This window comes from Lampris incognitus, chromosome 1, assembly GCF_029633865.1.
Source record: "Lampris incognitus isolate fLamInc1 chromosome 1, fLamInc1.hap2, whole genome shotgun sequence".
In the NCBI taxonomy this organism is placed as follows: Eukaryota; Metazoa; Chordata; class Actinopteri; order Lampriformes; family Lampridae; genus Lampris; species Lampris incognitus.
Window position 1 is genome coordinate 138,343,480 of NC_079211.1, and position 19,581 is coordinate 138,363,060.

At 43.7% G+C, this 19,581-nt stretch overlaps 1 protein-coding gene across 1 annotated transcript in view; it reads right to left on the reverse strand.

The window, feature by feature from the left end:
• The window catches only part of fam172a (family with sequence similarity 172 member A), a 240,430-nt gene that overhangs the window by 129,006 nt on the left and 91,843 nt on the right, over positions 1 to 19,581 (reverse strand). The window contains 2 exon segments of the mRNA XM_056288900.1: positions 4,759 to 4,824; positions 4,826 to 4,978. Of these exon segments, the coding sequence (XP_056144875.1) occupies positions 4,759 to 4,824; positions 4,826 to 4,978 (219 nt within the window).

Consider the following 19,581-nt stretch of genomic DNA (forward strand, 5'->3'; position numbering starts at 1 on the left):
AAACACTGGCATAACTAAGCTCCTCGATAATGCCATTGTACCAAATGAAATAATGGCATGAAGCAGAGAGATGTTGTAGTAAGAGCGTTTTGACATCCTCAGGTCTCAATCACACCGATCTCTCCTGAAGTCCCAGTGAACCTGAAGATCTCAATAATATAGTGAGAGAAAGACAAGAGAAACTAGCGCTAACCTGCTACTTGAAAACATTATAGATGAGGGGGCCTCTCTTGGTCCCTCTTCCTCCCTCAGAACATTTAAGAGACATAACAATGCGAGATGTTAAAAGGAGAAGGGGGAAAAAAGACTTGGAAAGTATTACAGTCATTTATAAAACAATAAGTGGTGCTTAAAGAAAGGCCCAGCTCTCTGGTCCCCCCCCCCCCCCCGCACCTCCTCACGACAACCCCCTCCTGCCGTCTTCTTCTTCCTCTTCTTCTTCTTCTTTCCAGGGCCTGCTGGCCTAATCCCAGCCAGCCAGCCTTGGGTGAACTCTTTGGAAGCTTCTTAAGCCCATGAATGTGCCTTTTGTTCCTGCCATTCCTCCGCTTGGCTGACAGAAAATAGCTAACTGGATTACTGCTCAAATTCAGAGTAAAGTGAACTCCCAAACTATATGGCAAAGTGCTAAGAGAGCGCCCTCCCCCACATCCCCCACCCTCCAACCCCCTTCTACTATGCTCATCATTATCCATCCTATCAGCCTCTCCATCCCACCCAACGCCCTCTCTCTCTCTCTCTCTTTCTTTTTCTCTCCATCCTACCGACGACATCCCCCTAAACATGGGCCAGTGGTCTGTGATCTGGAGGGGAGGAGAGGGATTAGATAAGGTTGAGAGGTTGCACACTATGAACCCTGGGCTAGAAATTAGGAATCCTAAAAGCAGTTAAGAGCTTATTAATGTGTGTAAGGAAGCATATTAAATCAACTCAACTCTATCTGGGGGCCCTGGTGTGTGTGTGTGTATGACAGAAAGCGAGAGCGAGAGAGAGAAAGTCTTAGTATGAGTCTTTGTACTATAAAGGTGAATTAAATTGTATGAGTGTGCGTGTGTGTGTGTGTGTGTGAGAGAGAGAGAGAGAGAGAGAGAGAGAGAGAGAGAGAGAGAGAGAGAGAGAGAGAGAGAGAGAGAGAGAGAGAGAGAGAGAGAGAGAGAGAGAGAGAGAGGAGAGAGAGAGAGAGAGAGAGAGAGAGACTTAGTATGAGTCTTTGTACTATAAAGGTGAATTAAATTGTGTGTGTGTGTGTGAATGGCTGTATGCAGGTGGTCCAGAAACTAACAGTGGGGGAGGGTTTGTGCGGTCTTAAAAGTGTGTGTGTGTGTGCACGCACGTGCGTGCATGGTGTGTGGGGAGGGTGGTTTTGAAGGAAGCCCTGTGCCGCTAAAATAGATGAAAACAGTCCACCTAAAGAGGCTTGATTTGATCCCCAACCCACCCTGGTCAAGAGAACTGTAGAAGAAAAATACTCACAAGGACCGCAACGGAGCCACACACACACACACACACACACACACACACACACACACACACACACACACACACACACACACACACACAAACACTCTCTGACACGCATAAACACAAACCAAAACCTCATCTTCTTTTTTTGCACCTGTCTTAATCCTCTCTGTGTATTTGCCAGTGTGTGCCTCTATCTGTTTGTCTATGTGTGTGTGTGTGAGAGACAGCTTACTCCAGGGCCAGGCAGAAGAGGAGGGGGAGGCGTGGACGATAGGGAGGGCAGGTCAAACACACAAACATCCCGCTGACTGCTGGGTAAGAGGTCAGAGGTCAGGGGACACTGAAACAGATCCAGCCTGGTCCTTCACTCATTTCTATCCCTTCACCTCTTAAACCGCTGCATCTTGGGAAGTGAATTTAAGGATTCTAGCCACTGGCAGGACGAATGCAGTTGGCTGCAAACTGTAAACATTTCCCATGACCCCCCCCCCCCCATTTGTCCGGCTAATAAGAGCAATTTTAGACAAGCGTTGCTGAAAAAATCCCCGCCAGGGGCAGGTAGTCTTATTTCTATCCACTCCCCCACACACCTATCCATTTATTTCCCCTCCTTAGCCTTGAATATCACAGAAAAGAATATTACATACATCAGTGTGCTATGTAACAGTAAATTAAAAAAAAAAAACTAACATGTAACAACAATAATACTAGTACTTAACACTTCTGCTACTATAATTACTACTACTACCAATAATAATATTAATAATAAGGACGCAGATGCGGGTTAGGCTACGCTAACTGCTAGCCCATGCTGACCGGCAGTTCTGACAGTCATCCTGGCATTTGCCCTCCTTTTTTTTTTTTGCAGTTTGGATATATGTGTTCTTGTACTTTGGATATATGGGTTCTTGTAGTTCGGATATATGTGTTCTTGTAGTTTGGATATATGTGTTCTTGTAGTTTGGATAAATGTGTACTTGGTAGTTTGGATATATGTGTGTTCTTGTAGTTTGGATATGTGTCTTTGTCTTTGTGTGTTGCAACTGCTGTGGGCTGGGGGAAATGACAGATAAATGTTCCTGATTTCTGAATAATCACAATAATAAAAAAGATAACTAAAACAAGTGGTTCTGGTTTAATGGAGTGTACCTATGTGAGTCATCAGTATTATTAAAGCTAAGACAGTCTTAAACTGCACACATTCAGAGAGACGATCTGCCTCCGCTACAGCAGCTTATCTGATACCAACATAGCCCCACTGTTGCCCAAGTGCTGGCGTCCTCAGCGCATGTGGCCCTGTCCAACATGCATTATGCAGGCATGGGGGGAAGCGAGGAGAGGCTAATATCAAATTGTGAATAATATTCTATGGTCCCCAGCAGAGCAGGGAAACCTTGGCTGGGACAGCGCTAACAATCTCACGCTGCTAGCGTTACAAAGTGCAGAGGGTTTCAGGCGGGATTTCAGAGAGGGAGGAGAGGGATAGAGAAGGACAGACAGAGAGAGAGAGAGAGAGAGAGTAGAGAGAGAGAGAGAGAGAGAGAGAGAGAGAGAGAGAGAGGAGAGAGAGAGAGAGAGAGAGAGAGAGAGAGAGAGAGAGATCATTATGTGAAAGTCCTTGTAGTTAAAATATTTATTGAGATATTAAAAATTGGTTCTTTTCCATCCAGAGGGGAGACACACACACACACACACACACACACACACACACACACACACACACACACTACACCCACATGCATATGCTCCAGAAGTAATACACATAACAGCAAATTTGATCAAATATGATATGCAAGACAGAGAATTAGAAAAAAAAATTACACTAACTCAAACAGTGCTTCAGAAAATCCCCGGCAGTGACTGAATCTTATTCAGTCACACAGCCAAAGTTCATCTTTTGGGCAATATTAAGGAATAAACCAGTTCAGAACACAAGGTGGAATGATAGAGTAAGCTAGCGCTGAAGCTAATTATCCCTTATTAGAGTGTGTTGTAAAGGTACTGTCAGGGGGGTGAGAGAAAAGTGCCTGCGTTGACAGCTCACACACTACCCCCCAGTCCACAGCAGCCATAACTCCTGTCAGGCATCGGAGACTGACGTCTTTCACACACACACAAACGTGCACACACTCACACATACACATGAACATGCACACACTCACACACACACACGTGTGCATAACTGTGCACATAAGCATGTGAAGTGAACCTGCCTGCACACAACAAGACCAAGAACAAACACATACTGCATGTAGACATCACTATGATGCCATTGCCGTCCTCCAAATTAGGATTCCATGCTAATTTGCAATCAACTCTAATACTCGTATTAAAACTCACAACAGGAAAATGTCTCTCTCATCATCCCTTTAAAGTCATCCTCTGAAGAACGAGAGCACCAAAGAAAAGAACGGAAGACATCTAAGGTAGTGAAAAATAGCACATGACTTAACATCACAAAATAAGCATTTACTTGGTAGTGGGGGGGGGGGGGGCAACAGTCATCTATGAGGACCAGGGCATCTCTGAGTTCTGTGATTCAATTCAACATTGCTGTAGCCTTATTTATTTTGGTAATGGAACTAGATTTATGCAGAAGGTTCACTTCCTTTGTTTGACTACACCGCTAACTGGCTTAGCTAGGTGCCTCAAGGTGTGTGTGTGTGTGTGTGTGTGTCCTGTGTGTGTGTGTGTGTGTGTACACACATGTGCTAGTGTATATGTGATTAGGTGGTGTATGGTTAGTGTAGCGTGATAAGAATGTTGTAGTGTGTTTACGGAGTGTGTGTAAGGGAGATAATAATCCGCTGGTCAACAAGAGTGAAGGGCCAGAGCTGCCCTAACCAGCCCACCCCTCTGAGGGACAGAGGGGGAGTGGAATAGACAGAGAGAGAGAGAAAGAAAGCAAGACGGAGAGGAGGAGGATAGCCATGTGGATAACACTTGCACACTGAGAGCCGACTGGAGCACGGCCAACCTCTTCACACAGCCTGACCACACAAGAGCCTCTCTTTCTTTCTCTGCCTCCCTTCCTCCCTAGTTACCTAATATCTCCTCCTTCCCTTGCTCTGTAAGCTGTCTCCCCTCCTCCTCCTCTCTGTCGTTCTCTCTCCCCCCCATCCCTCTCCAAAGTTGCTTTTCCTACCCACCTGATCCAAAACTCTCACTTCATTTACCTTCCGCCATCATTTCTGCTTTTCATCAACATCTAACTCTTCCTCCCTCCCCCCTCTCCACAGTTCCCTCCCTTTTCGCACTTCCCTCCATCCCCCTCCCCCCCCCGACGACACCCACCCGTATAGGGATCTGCTTCGTCTCCCTCTCCTTCTGTGGGTTGCGGTATTTCTCATAGAATTCTCTCTCTCTTCTTGCTCTCTTTGTCGTCTTTACGCTCCCGCTTCTCGGCGGGTTCATCCTCGGGTTCAGCGGGAGAAGGCAGGGGACACAATTTGGCTGGCTTCTCCACCTCCAGGTAGTTCTCATTGGGGTTGAGCACTATCACACCGTAGCCCTCCTAGAAAATGAGAGAGAACATGCAGCCACACATTAGAGCCACAGACAATTGAATCAGATGCTGTTATTATTCTAGCTAGTTCAGCAGGATTTATGTATATACACCTCAACTCAATATTTCTCAATGATTTCCATTTTAATCAAATTTATCTTTTCAAGGATGATGATGTTTTCAAGGAAAACAGAGCTAGAATCACATCGAACAAAATGCAAATGATGTGATGCAAAAACCAGTGGGTTTTCTTTTTCCTCTTTTTTCCCAATTAATATTCATTTTAATATTGTAAACAACAGGCAATATCATTCCCAAAAAGAGTCATGGCATTGGATTCAAGGGGACATATTGAAATTGGATTTTAAATCAACCTGAAAAGCAAATGTTTGAAGATACATTGTTCCTTTACAAAGATGGGGGGGGGGGGCTGTGATCAATTTTTTTAAAATTATTATTATCATCTTCTCAAAGGAGAGCAGGGAATTTACATCAATATCACATCTATTACAGAGAATATACGACATTTGCAGACATTTTACCCGGCTCTCCCTTCACAAAGACGTTGATGTATGAACATTTCTGCACATTTTTGGCTCAAGGTATAATAATAATAATAATATGAATATGAATATGAATATCCTCTGCAGTGGATATGCCCTGACATACAATATCACAATAATCTTTAAGAGACAGTTGATACACTGAAATCCAGAAAGAGAGAGAAAGAGGTGTCGAGGACAGGAAGAGCGGAGACTGGACAAACTGAACTAACTGGGGAATTGTAATTCAGTGATGGTGGTCCGAGCCGGTGAGTAGCATTTAGTGACTCCAAAAGGCCACGTGTCACTTAATATCAAACCCAATCGATCCCACCATCACTCACTTTAAGAGTGAGCCACAAATCTGCCAACATGGCCGTGTCTGTATCCGCAGGTCTGTGTTCGGCGTGCACGAAAGGGACATTTTTAAGTTCACCATAATGTCAGCTGTGGAAAGATCCAACTTCCCAAGATGCAATTTACTCAAAAAAAAAGAGGGGGGGCAGATTAAAAAGAATATATATATATATATATATATATATATATATATATATATATATATATATATATATATATATATATATATCCATCCATTATCCAAACCGCTTATCCTGCTCTCAGAGTCACGGGGATGCTGGAGCCTATCCCAGCAGTCATTGTTCGGCAGGCGGGGAGACACCCTGGACAGGCCGCCAGTCCATCACAGGGCCGACACACACAGACACACATTCACACCTAGGGACAATTTAGTACGGCCGATCCACCTACTTCTTTGGACTGAAGAAACCAGAGCACCTGGAGGAAACATATATATATATATGTGTATACACATATATATTTATTATTTCTTTTTTTTTTTGTTAAAAGAAACACAACGGTAGGAAAAGTGCTCAACAAATAAGGAGCAAAATAATCCAGTGATTTAAGTAATTCTTTATGAGACAGAATTTACTTGAATCACTGGATTATATATATATATACTATATCAAACCAATTTCCAAGAAAGAATAAATAAAAATAAATAGCTTCAAAGTCTCAGAGCCATTATTTTTCAACCTAGTGAGAGACAGGTTAAAGAAAAATCAGGCAGCGACGAGGAGAGAGAACGACAGACGGGAAATCTATTGTGGGAAGGGGGAAGTTTTCACGTAGCCTTTAGCAACTTCTCCAACTTTGAAGCCATTTTAATTAACTGCGTTTATTATCCTAAGCACTCTGAAACTAAGGCAGGAAATGGATGGATTCCTGTTCCACTTTGGCTGAGCTTTACACACGCGGCCCCCCACACACACCGAGATCAATTTATTGGCACATGCCTTCTGCACACGCACACACAAACCCACACTTACACAAAAACACATTCAGCGGTAAGAAAAGATACCAGTGCCGACAAAACGGCCCTTTGGAGACGTGAAAGGGAGTCGGGGCAGGCAGTGTCGCTCGGTTTCTCCCACAAGTCGCTGTCACACACCCTGTCTGCTCAAGGCAGCACGTATCCTTTTCCTTAATAAGTGTTAACACGATGTTCTTGTCTTCCGTTGACGCAGTGTGTGTGTGTGTGTGTGTGTGTGTGTGTGTGTGTGTGTGTGTGTGTGTGTGTGTGTGCGTGTCCCCCTCCTGTGCCCATCCACGTCAACGCTGCCCTACCGTCCTCCCTTTAGCACCTGTAGTGTGTTGACAACAGCAAAATAACACTTTTCGCACTTGTCCCGCTTATAAAATCAGTCTTATTCTCACTCCCTCTCAAATTCAGTCCAGGGGGGACAGAAAACAATGACTGAATACAAGTAGGAGTAAAAAAAGTATTTAGATGTTTAAACAGACAGAGCGAGAGAGAGAGAGAGAGAGAGAGAGAGAGAGAGAGAGAGAGAGAAGAGAGAGAGAGAGAGAGAGAGAGAGAGAGAGAGAGAGAGAGAGAGAGAGAGAGAGATGGTCAAGCGCTAATAAAGCATTTGGGAAAAATGTGTCTTAGATCACCTTGGCACAAATGTGCAACAGAAATTTCTGTGTTATGACTGGCAACTTATTTGGAGTTATTAGTTCTGAATCATTTTTATCTATTGTTGTAATATTTGATACTTGATTTTCAGGGGAATTCACAAATCAAAGAGAATTAGAGAATAGAGTATGAGGGTTTTAAGTGTATTGAGGGTATTGCCTACACCAGGTTTAAAAAGTCAGCATTTTCTGGTTTTAACTTGAGAAACAAGCCAGACACCTCAAACTCACAAAACCACGATATGTAATCAAATAACTTCTGTTGTGGGGGAGAGAAAAAAAAAGAGAAAGAACTAACAGTTTTTCAAGTGGATTGTACATTTTTTCTAATGCTGGATATGATCAGATCAGTGTGTGTGTTTGTGTGTGTGTGTGTGTGTGTGCGCGCGCGTGCGTGTGTGTGTGTGTGTGTAAATGAGTGACAGGTGCTGACAAATACACACACACACACAAATTCTGTATTGTGCAGAAGGACAGGTAAACAGATGACTATAATAAAGCGGAGAAAAGGAAGGGAGAGACAGGACAATGGAGGGTTGGATGGAGAGTGCGAGAAACAGAGAGCAAGAGAGTGAAAGAGAGACGCAGACTGACGAAGACCACACCAGCTTTATGCCACTGCCCACTGGTGGCAGTCTGATAAAATAACTAACAGCTAAACCATACAACACAGACAGACAGAAAGAAAGAAAAAGAAACAAAAATGTTTAGATGTATGTACATACCAAAAATGAAAAAGAAAAATGAAGAGGTGAGCTGTAAGATTTAAATGTGAAAATATAAATGTTAAAAAAGAATGAATAAAGTGATATGATTGGCCGACTGAACAATTAATACCCCGTGTCCACTTCCCCCCTCAGTGAAATGATGGTTCATAGGGCCAAAAGTTAATGGGGTCTCAACACTGGCATGAGTGTTGTTACGCAGCCCTTGAGTAGGTCAAAACCCAAAGCTTTAGTGCCCTTATGCTAAACCACACTGGTCAATATAACCTTCCTGGCCTCAAGTGTACTAATGTCAGACTCGGGGCCCTAGCCTCAGTGGCCTGTAAGCCCATGCCCTTCACTTCTGTGGGGGAGCTAGCATGGCTAACAGTGCTAATTATGCTAACCCACTCAGCTGCCCAGTCACCCGGAAGGGCATTGCTGTAAGGGGAGCGATGTCCCAGCACACTAGTGTCGTGCAGCAGGGCAGCAGAGTTCACCTCCACGTCGGAAACTATCATTTATCCCGACACTGAAAGGTCTGTGTCAGTGTCAGGACAACAGTTCTCTCTCTGTCCGGAAACTTCCTCCACCCTTCCTCTCTGCAACAACAACAACAGACAGAAAACGCCGCAAAACGACTGACGACAGCGAGTGAAACGAAACATACTGCAGACACGTTTCTCCCAAAAAAAGGGAAAGAAATCCTAATCCACCTATCAACAGATATTTGCTAACAAATGTGTTTTGTTAGGTCATTTTGGATGAAAATAGATCATAAATATTTATCGAATTTGAATTAGGCAAATGGAATTATGTTTTTACCCATTTAATTTTGTTTATATATATATATATATATATATATATATATATATATATTATGTGTGTGTGTGCTTATTTTATATTACAAAATTGTGTTATAATGTATGTGTTCAAAAAATGGCGCCATTTTATGTTTTCCGCTAATTCGACAGAACTAATTTCTCCCACACAAGTAGCGTTCGGTCATCCAAGAGTTTGAGCTGTTTTAACTGTCTTTTGTAACAGCTAAATCTCTCCTCTATACACCCTGTTAGAGTCAGGTCATTCTGTCTTTTATTTGGGAGCTAACTGTTAAGTCTCTCCCACACACACACACACACACACACACACACACACACACACACACACACACACAGAAGCCTGATCTTTTTGTATTGTGATGTGCTGTCAGAGTGTGACTCTTAAACACATACACGCTCCAAGCGTTGGGCCACCCTGTCTTTATGCCATCAAATCACTCTTTTATACATTTCTAACATTAGGTCATATTGCCTTTGTCCAATACGTGCATGCACACAAACACACACGCATGCACACACACAGGGTTGTGTAGCATGGGTCAGGCTCGTCTTTCTGCTGCAGTCTGCAGGCTAAGTCTCTTCCCATGCCCCATGGGCGCCCCTGTGCCACCACCACACTGAGTCCCTGCCCCGGGGCCAGCGGTCAAGCGGGTCAACCTGACCCCTCTGACGTGGGGGGGGGGGACCCCAACCCCCTTTACCCTGCTCCGGACACTCCTTAGTGCTCCTTTGTCGGCCTGTCCCATACCAGATAGCACAACAATGGCAGCTGCTGCTAAGGGAACCGGCGCTTGTCTCCTCTCGGTGATGGAACTCTTCCTCCATCATCTCCCTGTCTCCCTCCCTGTGTGCAGGGTTGTGAAGCTCTTAATATTAGCCAGGAGCATGATCTTACGCAAAAAAAGATAAAGGAACAGCAAAAACTCAAAACTAAAAAACAAAACTATTGCATAGTAAATTGTAATTTCCATATATTTAGTAAGCTACATATACATATACTGATATATTACTTCCGGAGAGAAGAGGCAAAATCTTAACTGCCCGCAGTTGTTTTAACCGCGGATATTTCACACACTTTGATGACGCTGCCATGCCTCTTTGGGGACATATTAAATGCAGTTTGTCCAGCAGACTTCTGATGGTAACAGATCATTATTTTCCCCTCCAGTTCCATCACCTGAAAGAGAGTGAATGGTAGAGAGGCAGAGAGAGATTGAGAGCGAGAAAGCGAGCGAGAGAGAGGGAGAGTACAAGCTTAAGAGTCGGGGGGTAGTGAATAAGATGTCCCTTTAAGAAAGCAGCACCTCTATTTTTCCAGTGGCGTTGTAATGAAATGAAATGTGTCTAATGTGCGGGAGTGGGGATAGAGGCGGCCAAAGTGAGAGGCTGTTTCATCTGCGTGTGTGTGTGTCTGCGTGTGTGTGTGTGTGTGTGTGTGTGTGTGGTAGTGTGCGTGCAGCTCGGCACAGCTTTGATGTGAGAGCTCTCATGTAGCAAGCAGGGCTCTGGGCGCAGGGAAAAGGACAGCACTTGACAGGTACAAAGCACGGCTGATAGCGGTCATGGGTGCATGCGGTAAGGAAAGTGGATTGTACGCTTGTGTGAATTTGGTGTCAGCGTGTGTGTGTATTTCTGGTGAAAAGGGGCATATAAATGCGCTTAAGCACACCGAATATGCAGTTCAATATATGTGTGCATGCACGTCAATAATTCAAAGAATCAGCATGTAGCCCGGGTATGCCCAGTAATATGGGCTCATAGCCTTTTGCTGGCGGCGTCCTCTGTTGGTTTTCTGTCAGGCGACTCGAGTTAAGATCAGGGCAACCGACACACCCTTTCTCGACGCTCTCCAATCTACTTCCTTATTTCTGCAATGCGTCGCTCCTGATTCGCTACCTTGGCTTGACGGACGAGGGGGAAGAGGGTCACTCGGCATGAACGAACCAATAAGGAGACGAGGAGGAGGCTACAGTGGTGCGTGAGATCCGAGAGGCACAATGGCTAGCGAGGAAATGCTAAGTCGGAAAATAAACGAGATCAAAATGCTATGTCACAATTCATTCATAGTTTAACTACTTTTATAATGGGTGCCGCTGGCTGTTTAAGTATCACACGTGGGAAACAAATTGGAGAGCTAGAGAGCCAAATTCGGAGATCGAGAGCAAGACTATCCTTTTCATCTATAAAGAGGTATAGAGTACCTGAGAGGGAGCATTAATACTGTAATGACAAGTATTTGCTCTCCCTCTGTCTCTCTCTCTCTTGCTCACTCGCTTGCTTTCTTATTCTCTCTCGCTCTCTCTCTTTTTCTGTCAGGGCCACCCTGCTCTGGGTGACCTTGTCTGTCTTGGTCTCTACGTGAGCTTTTTCACCATGCAGGGCCCCATTATCCATCCAAACCCCCTCTTTTTCTCTTTCTTTTTCCCACTCCCCCTCTCCCTGAGGCTCAGATACCACACAGATTGCACAGTACTGTCAGATTAAGTCACGGTGCCCCCTTTCTCATTTTGACGCAACACCACATTGAGACGCCCATACAGCCCCCCTCCACCTGCCCACCCCACTCCAAAAAAAAAGTGTAACTATGTGTCTGACTAACTGAGAGCAAAGAGGGTGAGAGAGGAGCTACAGTGCCGTATGGGCTACAGTGGAGTAAGACACACGTGTAGCTTAGTGGTGAGGGGATGGGACAGGATGTTATCAGCCAGTCGGCACAAAGTCACACATCATCTTTACGAACAGGGACACACGTTCTGCTGTATTTACTGTATGTACTGGGGGCCACCCGGGTACATACAGTCAGTAGGTCATTAACTATCGCTGCACAATTTCTTGCAGAAAAAGAATGGTAAAAATGTTAAAAGAAAAAAAGAGCCACGGCTAACATTATTACTGGTTTTGTATTCATAAATATAGATAAATAGACAGACAGACAGACAGACAGACAGACAGACAGACAGATAGATAGATAGATAGATAGATAGATAGATAGATAGATAGATAGATAGATAGATAGATAGATAGATAGATAGATAGATAGATAGATAGATAGATAGATAGATAGATAGATAGATAGATAGATAGATGGATAGATAGATAGATAGATAGATAGATAGATAGATAGATAGATAGATAGAGACAGACAGACAGACAGACAGATAGACAGACAGACACATAGACAGACAAGACAGACAGACAGATAGATGGATATATAGATTGACAGACAGACAGACACATAGACAGACAAGACAGACAGACAGATAGATAGATAGATAGATATATAGATTGACAGACAGACAGACAGACAGACAGACAGACAGACAGATAGATAGATAGATAGATAGATAGATAGATAGATAGATAGATAGATAGATAGATAGATAGATAGATAGATAGATAGATAGATAGATAGATAGATAGATAGATAGATAGATAGATAGATAGATAGATAGATAGATAGATAGATAGATAGATAGATAGATAGATAGATAGATAGATTGATAGACAGATAGACAGACAGACAGACAGATAGACAGATAGGTTAAGGTTACATTATTGTCTCCCATGGGAGAAAATTGAAAATTGGATTAAGCGAACTGCTGCATCAACCAGACATTATAATAAAAGCACATTAAACAGGGCCACATGTGTAAACATTAGCCTGAGACCACAGGTCACAAAGCCATTTGCAATGTTAAAACTTGCAACGATTCGAAAGCATACCTCCCAGACCATACACATCTTAGTACATAAATTACAAGCAACAGCACATCTCACTTCCCATGCTTACAAGCACACAAGCGACTGGTGGAACCTGCCATTATTTTGGAGCCTCCCTGTCGTTCTGTCTGTCCTCCAGGAGTTGCCCATTACTAGGTTTAACTGACCGAGGCACGAATGAATGTTTATAGTGGTTGTGCTTACACAAAAGGACCGACCCTGCACCTCCTTCCAGAGTTCATGAGCACATAACTCAAAGAGTTCACCACATGGGAAGGGTCAGATAAAAATCCTGTTGAAAAAAAAAATCCTGCTGAATAGTGGACTGCTCAAAAACGTCTTGGCAAGTGAGGGATGTGGGTGTTCCCATAATCTACCCTGCCGTTTTAACATGGCTAAATATTTGAGCTTTTAGACTTGACCGTTGGGTTTCCAAACCAGCCAGTAATACCATAACGTAAGATGGACTCGAAAGTAGATCTAGAAAAATTTTGCATATATTCCCGCAGACCCCAAACACTGAGTCTCTATAGGAAATGGAGGTGCTGATGGATTCTTGCACAGACACTTGCCACATGTGTGTGCCAGTTAAGCTCACTATCAATATGGACCCCTAAATATTCGTAAGAAGTGACCTGTCTAATGTCACGGCCATGTGTGGCAACAGAACTCTGGTCTCCAATTGAGCTGGGATATAATATAATTTCGCAAGTTTTACATACATTAATGTTCAAGTCATGCTCATCACACCAGTCCATCAACCTGTCTACTCCAGCTCCATAGCTGGCAATGTTGGAGTTACTTGTGAGTAAACTGAGGATAACAGGGTCATCTGGGAATTTCACTACAAATTGATTAGGCTGGAAGCTGACACAATCATTTGTATACAGAGTAAACTAGAAGGGGGAACAAATGCATCCTTGAGGGACCCCAGCACTGCTTACTGCTACACTACCGTTCAAAAGTTTGGGATCACCCAAACAATTTCGTGTTTTCCATGAAAAGTCACACTTATTCACCACCATATGTTGTGAAATGAATAGAAAATAGAGTCAAGACATTGACAAGGTTAGAAATAATGATTTGTATTTGAAATAAGATTTTTTTTACATCAAACTTTGCTTTCGTCAAAGAATCCTCCATTTGCAGCAATTACAGCATTGCAGACCTTTGGCATTCTAGCTGTTAATTTGTTGAGGTAATCTGGAGAAATTGCACCCCACGCTTCCAGAAGCAGCTCCCACAAGTTGGATTGGTTGGATGGGCACTTCTTTGAGCAGATTGAGTTTCTGGAGCATCACATTTGTGGGGTCAATTAAACGCTCAAAATGGCCAGAAAAAGAGAACTTTCATCTGAAACTCGACAGTCTATTCTTGTTCTTAGAAATGAAGGCTATTCCATGCGAGAAATTGCTAAGAAATTGAAGATTTCCTACACCGGTGTGTACTACTCCCTTCAGAGGACAGCACAAACAGGCTCTAACAGGTACTATTTAATGAAGATGCCAGTTGGGGACCTGTGAGGCGTCTGTTTCTCAAACTAGAGACTCTAATGTACTTATCTTCTTGCTCAGTTGTGCAACGCGGCCTCCCACTTCTTTTTCTACTCTGGTTAGAGCCTGTTTGTGCTGTCCTCTGAAGGGAGTAGTACACACCGGTGTAGGAAATCTTCAATTTCTTAGCAATTTCTCGCATGGAATAGCCTTCATTTCTAAGAACAAGAATAGACTGTCGAGTTTCAGATGAAAGTTCTCTTTTTCTGGCCATTTTGAGCGTTTAATTGACCCCACAAATGTGATGCTCCAGAAACTCAATCTGCTCAAAGAAGTGCCCATCCAACCAATCCAACTTGTGGGAGCTGCTTCTGGAAGCGTGGGGTGCAATTTCTCCAGATTACCTCAACAAATTAACAGCTAGAATGCCAAAGGTCTGCAATGCTGTAATTGCTGCAAATGGAGGATTCTTTGACGAAAGCAAAGTTTGATGTAAAAAAAATCTTATTTCAAATACAAATCATTATTTCTAACCTTGTCAATGTCTTGACTCTATTTTCTATTCATTTCACAACATATGGTGGTGAATAAGTGTGACTTTTCATGGAAAACACAAAATTGTTTGGGTGATCCCAAACTTTTGAACGGTAGTGTATATCAGAAAGTGCTGAATTAAACTTCACTTTGTTGTGGCCTATTTGATAAAAAAAAAAAAAGTAATACCACTAAATCAAAAAAAGGATCGACATTACTGGACTCATTTTTTAAGCAGGGTGTGGATGAATAATGTTAAAAGCAGAACTAAAATCAATAAAAAGCAGCCTGGCATTTGGACCAGGACTTTCCAAGTGCGTCAAGACAAGATGCGGTATTGTGGAGATGGCGTCATTTGTGCTGCGATTTCTTATATAGTCAAATTGGTACTGATCCAGGGATGGCTTCACCTCCCTATGTAGTTCCTCTGTTATGATCCTCTCCAATGATTTCACAACAGTGGAAGGAAGTTAAAGCCACCGACCTATAATCATTATTTTCCTGGGGACAAGACTTTTTGGGAACTGGAATTATAATGTCTTTTTTTCCAGAGCTCTGTCACTGTGTGTAGAGAACCGGAAGAGTCAATGCCAGGTCAGTGTGAGTTCCTCAGCAAATGTTCTTAAAAGAAAAGCAGATGCCATCCGGCCCCCTTGCTTTGTTATTGTCTAGAGTTTTAAGAACCTTGGTAACAGCACAAGGATCCATTAACATTCTGTGATCACAAATATAAGTTATCCAGCCATTCATTATCCAAACTGCTTATCCTATTCTCAGGGTCACGGGGATGCCGGAGCCTATCCCAGCAGTCATTGGGCAGCAGGTGGGGAGACACCCTGGACAGGCCACCAGGCCATCACAGGGCCCATATATATATATATATATATACACACACACACACACACACACACACACACACACACACACACACACACACACACACACACACACACACACCTAGGGACAATTTAGTATGGCTGATTCACCTGACCAACATGTCTTTGGACTGTGGGAGGAAACCGGAGCACCCGGAGGAAACCCACGCAGACATGGGAGAACATGCAAACTCCACACAGAGGACGATCCGGGATGACCCCCAAGGTTGGAAAACCCCGGGGTTCAAACCCAGGACCTTCTTGCTGTGAGGTGACTGTGCTAACCACTGCACCACCGTGCTGCCATAACAAGTTACTTTATCTAGAAGTATCAGTTTCAAATCGCATATAAAAATTACTCAGTTCATTTGCCCTTGCAGTTTCATTATAGGCAAACACAGGCTTCCTTGTGGAATCCATATTGGTCATTTCTCAAATTGAGTCCCAGTTTCTTTGTGTCAGATCTGAAGAAATCTTATTCTGCCCGTCCCCGGTGCTGTATCCATACTGCCCTCAGTTGCTGAGGTCCTTTTGTGCAGCATTCAGTCCAGCAGTGTCTCCTGATCTGTAGGCCATTTTCTTCCTATAAATACATTCCTTAGCTTCTTTTGTGATATAGGGATGATTACTTGAATATCTCGACAGTTTTCCGAAGTATAATTAAATCCACACAGAAAGAGATACAGGCAGCGACTGATTCTGTGACCACGTCAATATCTACACCCTGGAGGAAGATATCCCAGCCCATGCAGAGAAAGCATCCTCTCAGCTCACATTTACAGCCTTAATTACTGGTTTACTGGACTTAAAGACAGACCGATAGCTGGGGAGCAGTTGGATAACACGATCAGAATTGCCAAGGGGAGGCCTAGCTCTGGCTGTGTAGGCATCCTTAATATTACCATAGCACTTGTCAAGAATGCTGTTGTTCCTCGTGCTGCACTAAACATATTGATGAAAGCCTGGCAGGGATTTCGCCGATCTGCGATGGTTAACATCACCTAGGATCAACATGGGTGCATCAGGCTTCTTCTGTAGATGCCGGTGGACACAAGCTGTGATTTAACGAGCTGCTCTGGTGGCATTCCGGTCTGGCGGAATATACACGACACACGCAAATATGTTGGTAAATTCCCTTGGTAGGTAATATGGGTGCAAGGTGATACAGAGTAGTTCCAGGTCGGGGTTGCAACGGCAGGCAGGAAGATATAGCTCTTTGCCAGCAAGAGATTGGTGGTTTGCACCCGGCCAACTTAACCCCTTATCTACAGGTAAGTATCATTAAAGCTGTTAAAAAAGCAGCTAAGGTTTCACCTCCCCTTCTTCCCCTCGAGTAAAATTTGAACAAATCGCCCACTGCATGGTCTCCTCCAGTCTTGAGGTGTACACAATTAATTAAGTTTCTTCAAATTCGACTTTAGACTCCCAACTTCAAAGACTCTGCTGTGTTCGGTGTTTGCTTGCACTAATGTATTCTTACACTAATTTGGTCCAAGTAAATCGGACTCCATGGAGATGATTATCTCTCTCTTGATCTTAACGAGCATAAATAGTTTGGGTCAGAAGAAGAGGCTAACCTTTGGAGCTAGTCAAGTAGTTGTGTCTTTAAAACGAAGCTGAGTTTTTAACCTTGGCATGGATGTCTGAACTCATTTGGATATTGTTTATAAGTGGAGCTGAATATTTATAAATGAGTTCAAAGTGGAGCAGTGGGGTGGAGGGAGTGGAGAGAACAGCACAGCCTCTGATCCCCGACGTCTTCGTTTCGCTTCTCTCTCTCTCGCCCTCTTTCTCCCTCCCTCAGCTGATCTCCCGGTTCTCACTTTCTCCTTAGCTCACTCCCCTGCTAACCTTCCAGCCATCCATTATCCAAACCGCTTATCCTTACTCAGGGTCGCAGGAGCCTATCCCAACAGTTATTGGGCGGCAGGCGGGGAGACACCCTGGACAGGCCGCCAGACCATCACAGGGCCCGCCCACACACACACACACACACACACACACACACACACACACACACACACACCTAGGGACAATTTTAGTATGGCCGATTCACCTGACCTACATGTCTTTGGACTGTGGGAGGAAACCAGAGCACCCGGAGGAAACCCACGCAGACACAGGGAGAACATGCAAACTCCACATAGGGGATGACCAGGGACGACCCCCAAAGTTGGACTACCCTGGGGCTCGAACCCAGGACCTTCTTGCTGTGAGGCGACCGTGCTAACCACTGCGCCACCGTGCCACCTGAAGCAGAAATAAAATACAAAAAAATATATAAAAACAAGGTAACTGGGTGTCCGGGTGCCGTGGCGGTCTATTCCATAGCCTACCAACACGGGGTTCAAACCGGCGATCCCCTGCTAACCTTTCTATTTCAAACATCTGGAGCAGAGGTCGACGTATTCCGACACATACACACAAAACACACAGCGTCAACACGCACACAGGCAACAAGGAGTAACTCATTGCAATGCCGCGGCCCATTCAAATCTCAATTATTTATCACACTCAACCTCTGTGTGAATTCATTAGGCCACTTTACTACATTCAACTGCTTCTCATGCAATATGGAGCATCCAGAGGAAGTGCGACAATAAGAAGACTTAATCCCCGAACGCACACTGTCACATGTACATGTACTGTACAGCAGTGTAGGCAGATACAAAGACACACACACACACACACACACACACACACACACACACACACACACACACACACACACATACACACAGAGAGGAGGCCTACTTCATCTGCTCTCAGCACCACATACGCAGAGAGAGGTGCAGGCTTGGTGGCAGAGGAGGGGGGTATACTAGATTGGGGGTGGATATAGCATTAATCACCGTCTAGGTGGAATTTGTCAGAGCTATTGATTGTGCAAGTAAATGTTACACAAGTCATTTGTCAACTTTTTTTTTTTTTTGTTTTACAGGGGACAGGCATGTCACTTGCAGAGATGTAACCGTGAATGCAAACTCACCGGTGCTGGGGTTTTAGGGCTGCAACGGGATTTCTAAAATCAACTCCTCAAGTCACTTAACGGCACTCAATTTACTGACCGTTACCTAAAGTTTCATTTATTGTAACATATTTCGACAATTTAACCCCAAGAAATATCACCAACATAAAAATGGGGGGAAAAATGTCATATACAACACGAGCCACATCTTAACCAGACTATCAGGTATAAGTATATTGTGCAGTATATTACTAAGACTTCTGGTAGGGTGTAATATGAAAGTATCAAACATGTGCTTGCCATACATACAAGCAAGACAATAGGCAGGGAAGTCGTCAGGTAACAGAGGGAAGGCTGTGGGGAAATAAATATTGGAAGGCTTACTCTGACGCCGTTAGCATTTTGATTTATACATTCCATATTGTCTCCCCTAAGCATACACATGTATTTTTAATGAGGGCACAGAGAGATATAGATCATGGAATGATAGGTGCCTCCCTGCCCCTCCTGCCTAACTATTAATGTATAAATTGGGGAATGGGGAGAGCAGAGCGGGGGGAGACAGGAGGACCAGGTGAGGAGAGAGAAGGAGCGCAAAGGAGGTCTCTGTAGAGTAACCCAATTCCGAAGGCCACAGGTAATAATAATGTGTGGGGGAGGAAATGAAGACAAAGTGAGAATTTTTTTTCTTTTTTCTTTTAAAGGCCGAAGACAAAAGTAATAACTCGACTGAAGGAATAACAATGATGATGGTTATCATCTCCGTCTGGCAATCTTCAAATCATGTCCAAAATCAATTTCTAGCCATTGCAGATCTATTACATAAGAGAAATGGATGCTGAAACTGGCACGAGGGTTCATGGGATTTCCATTTCCATAATCATCATCTTAATGATAATCATCATCATCAAGATGATGATTATGTGGGTGACGCAC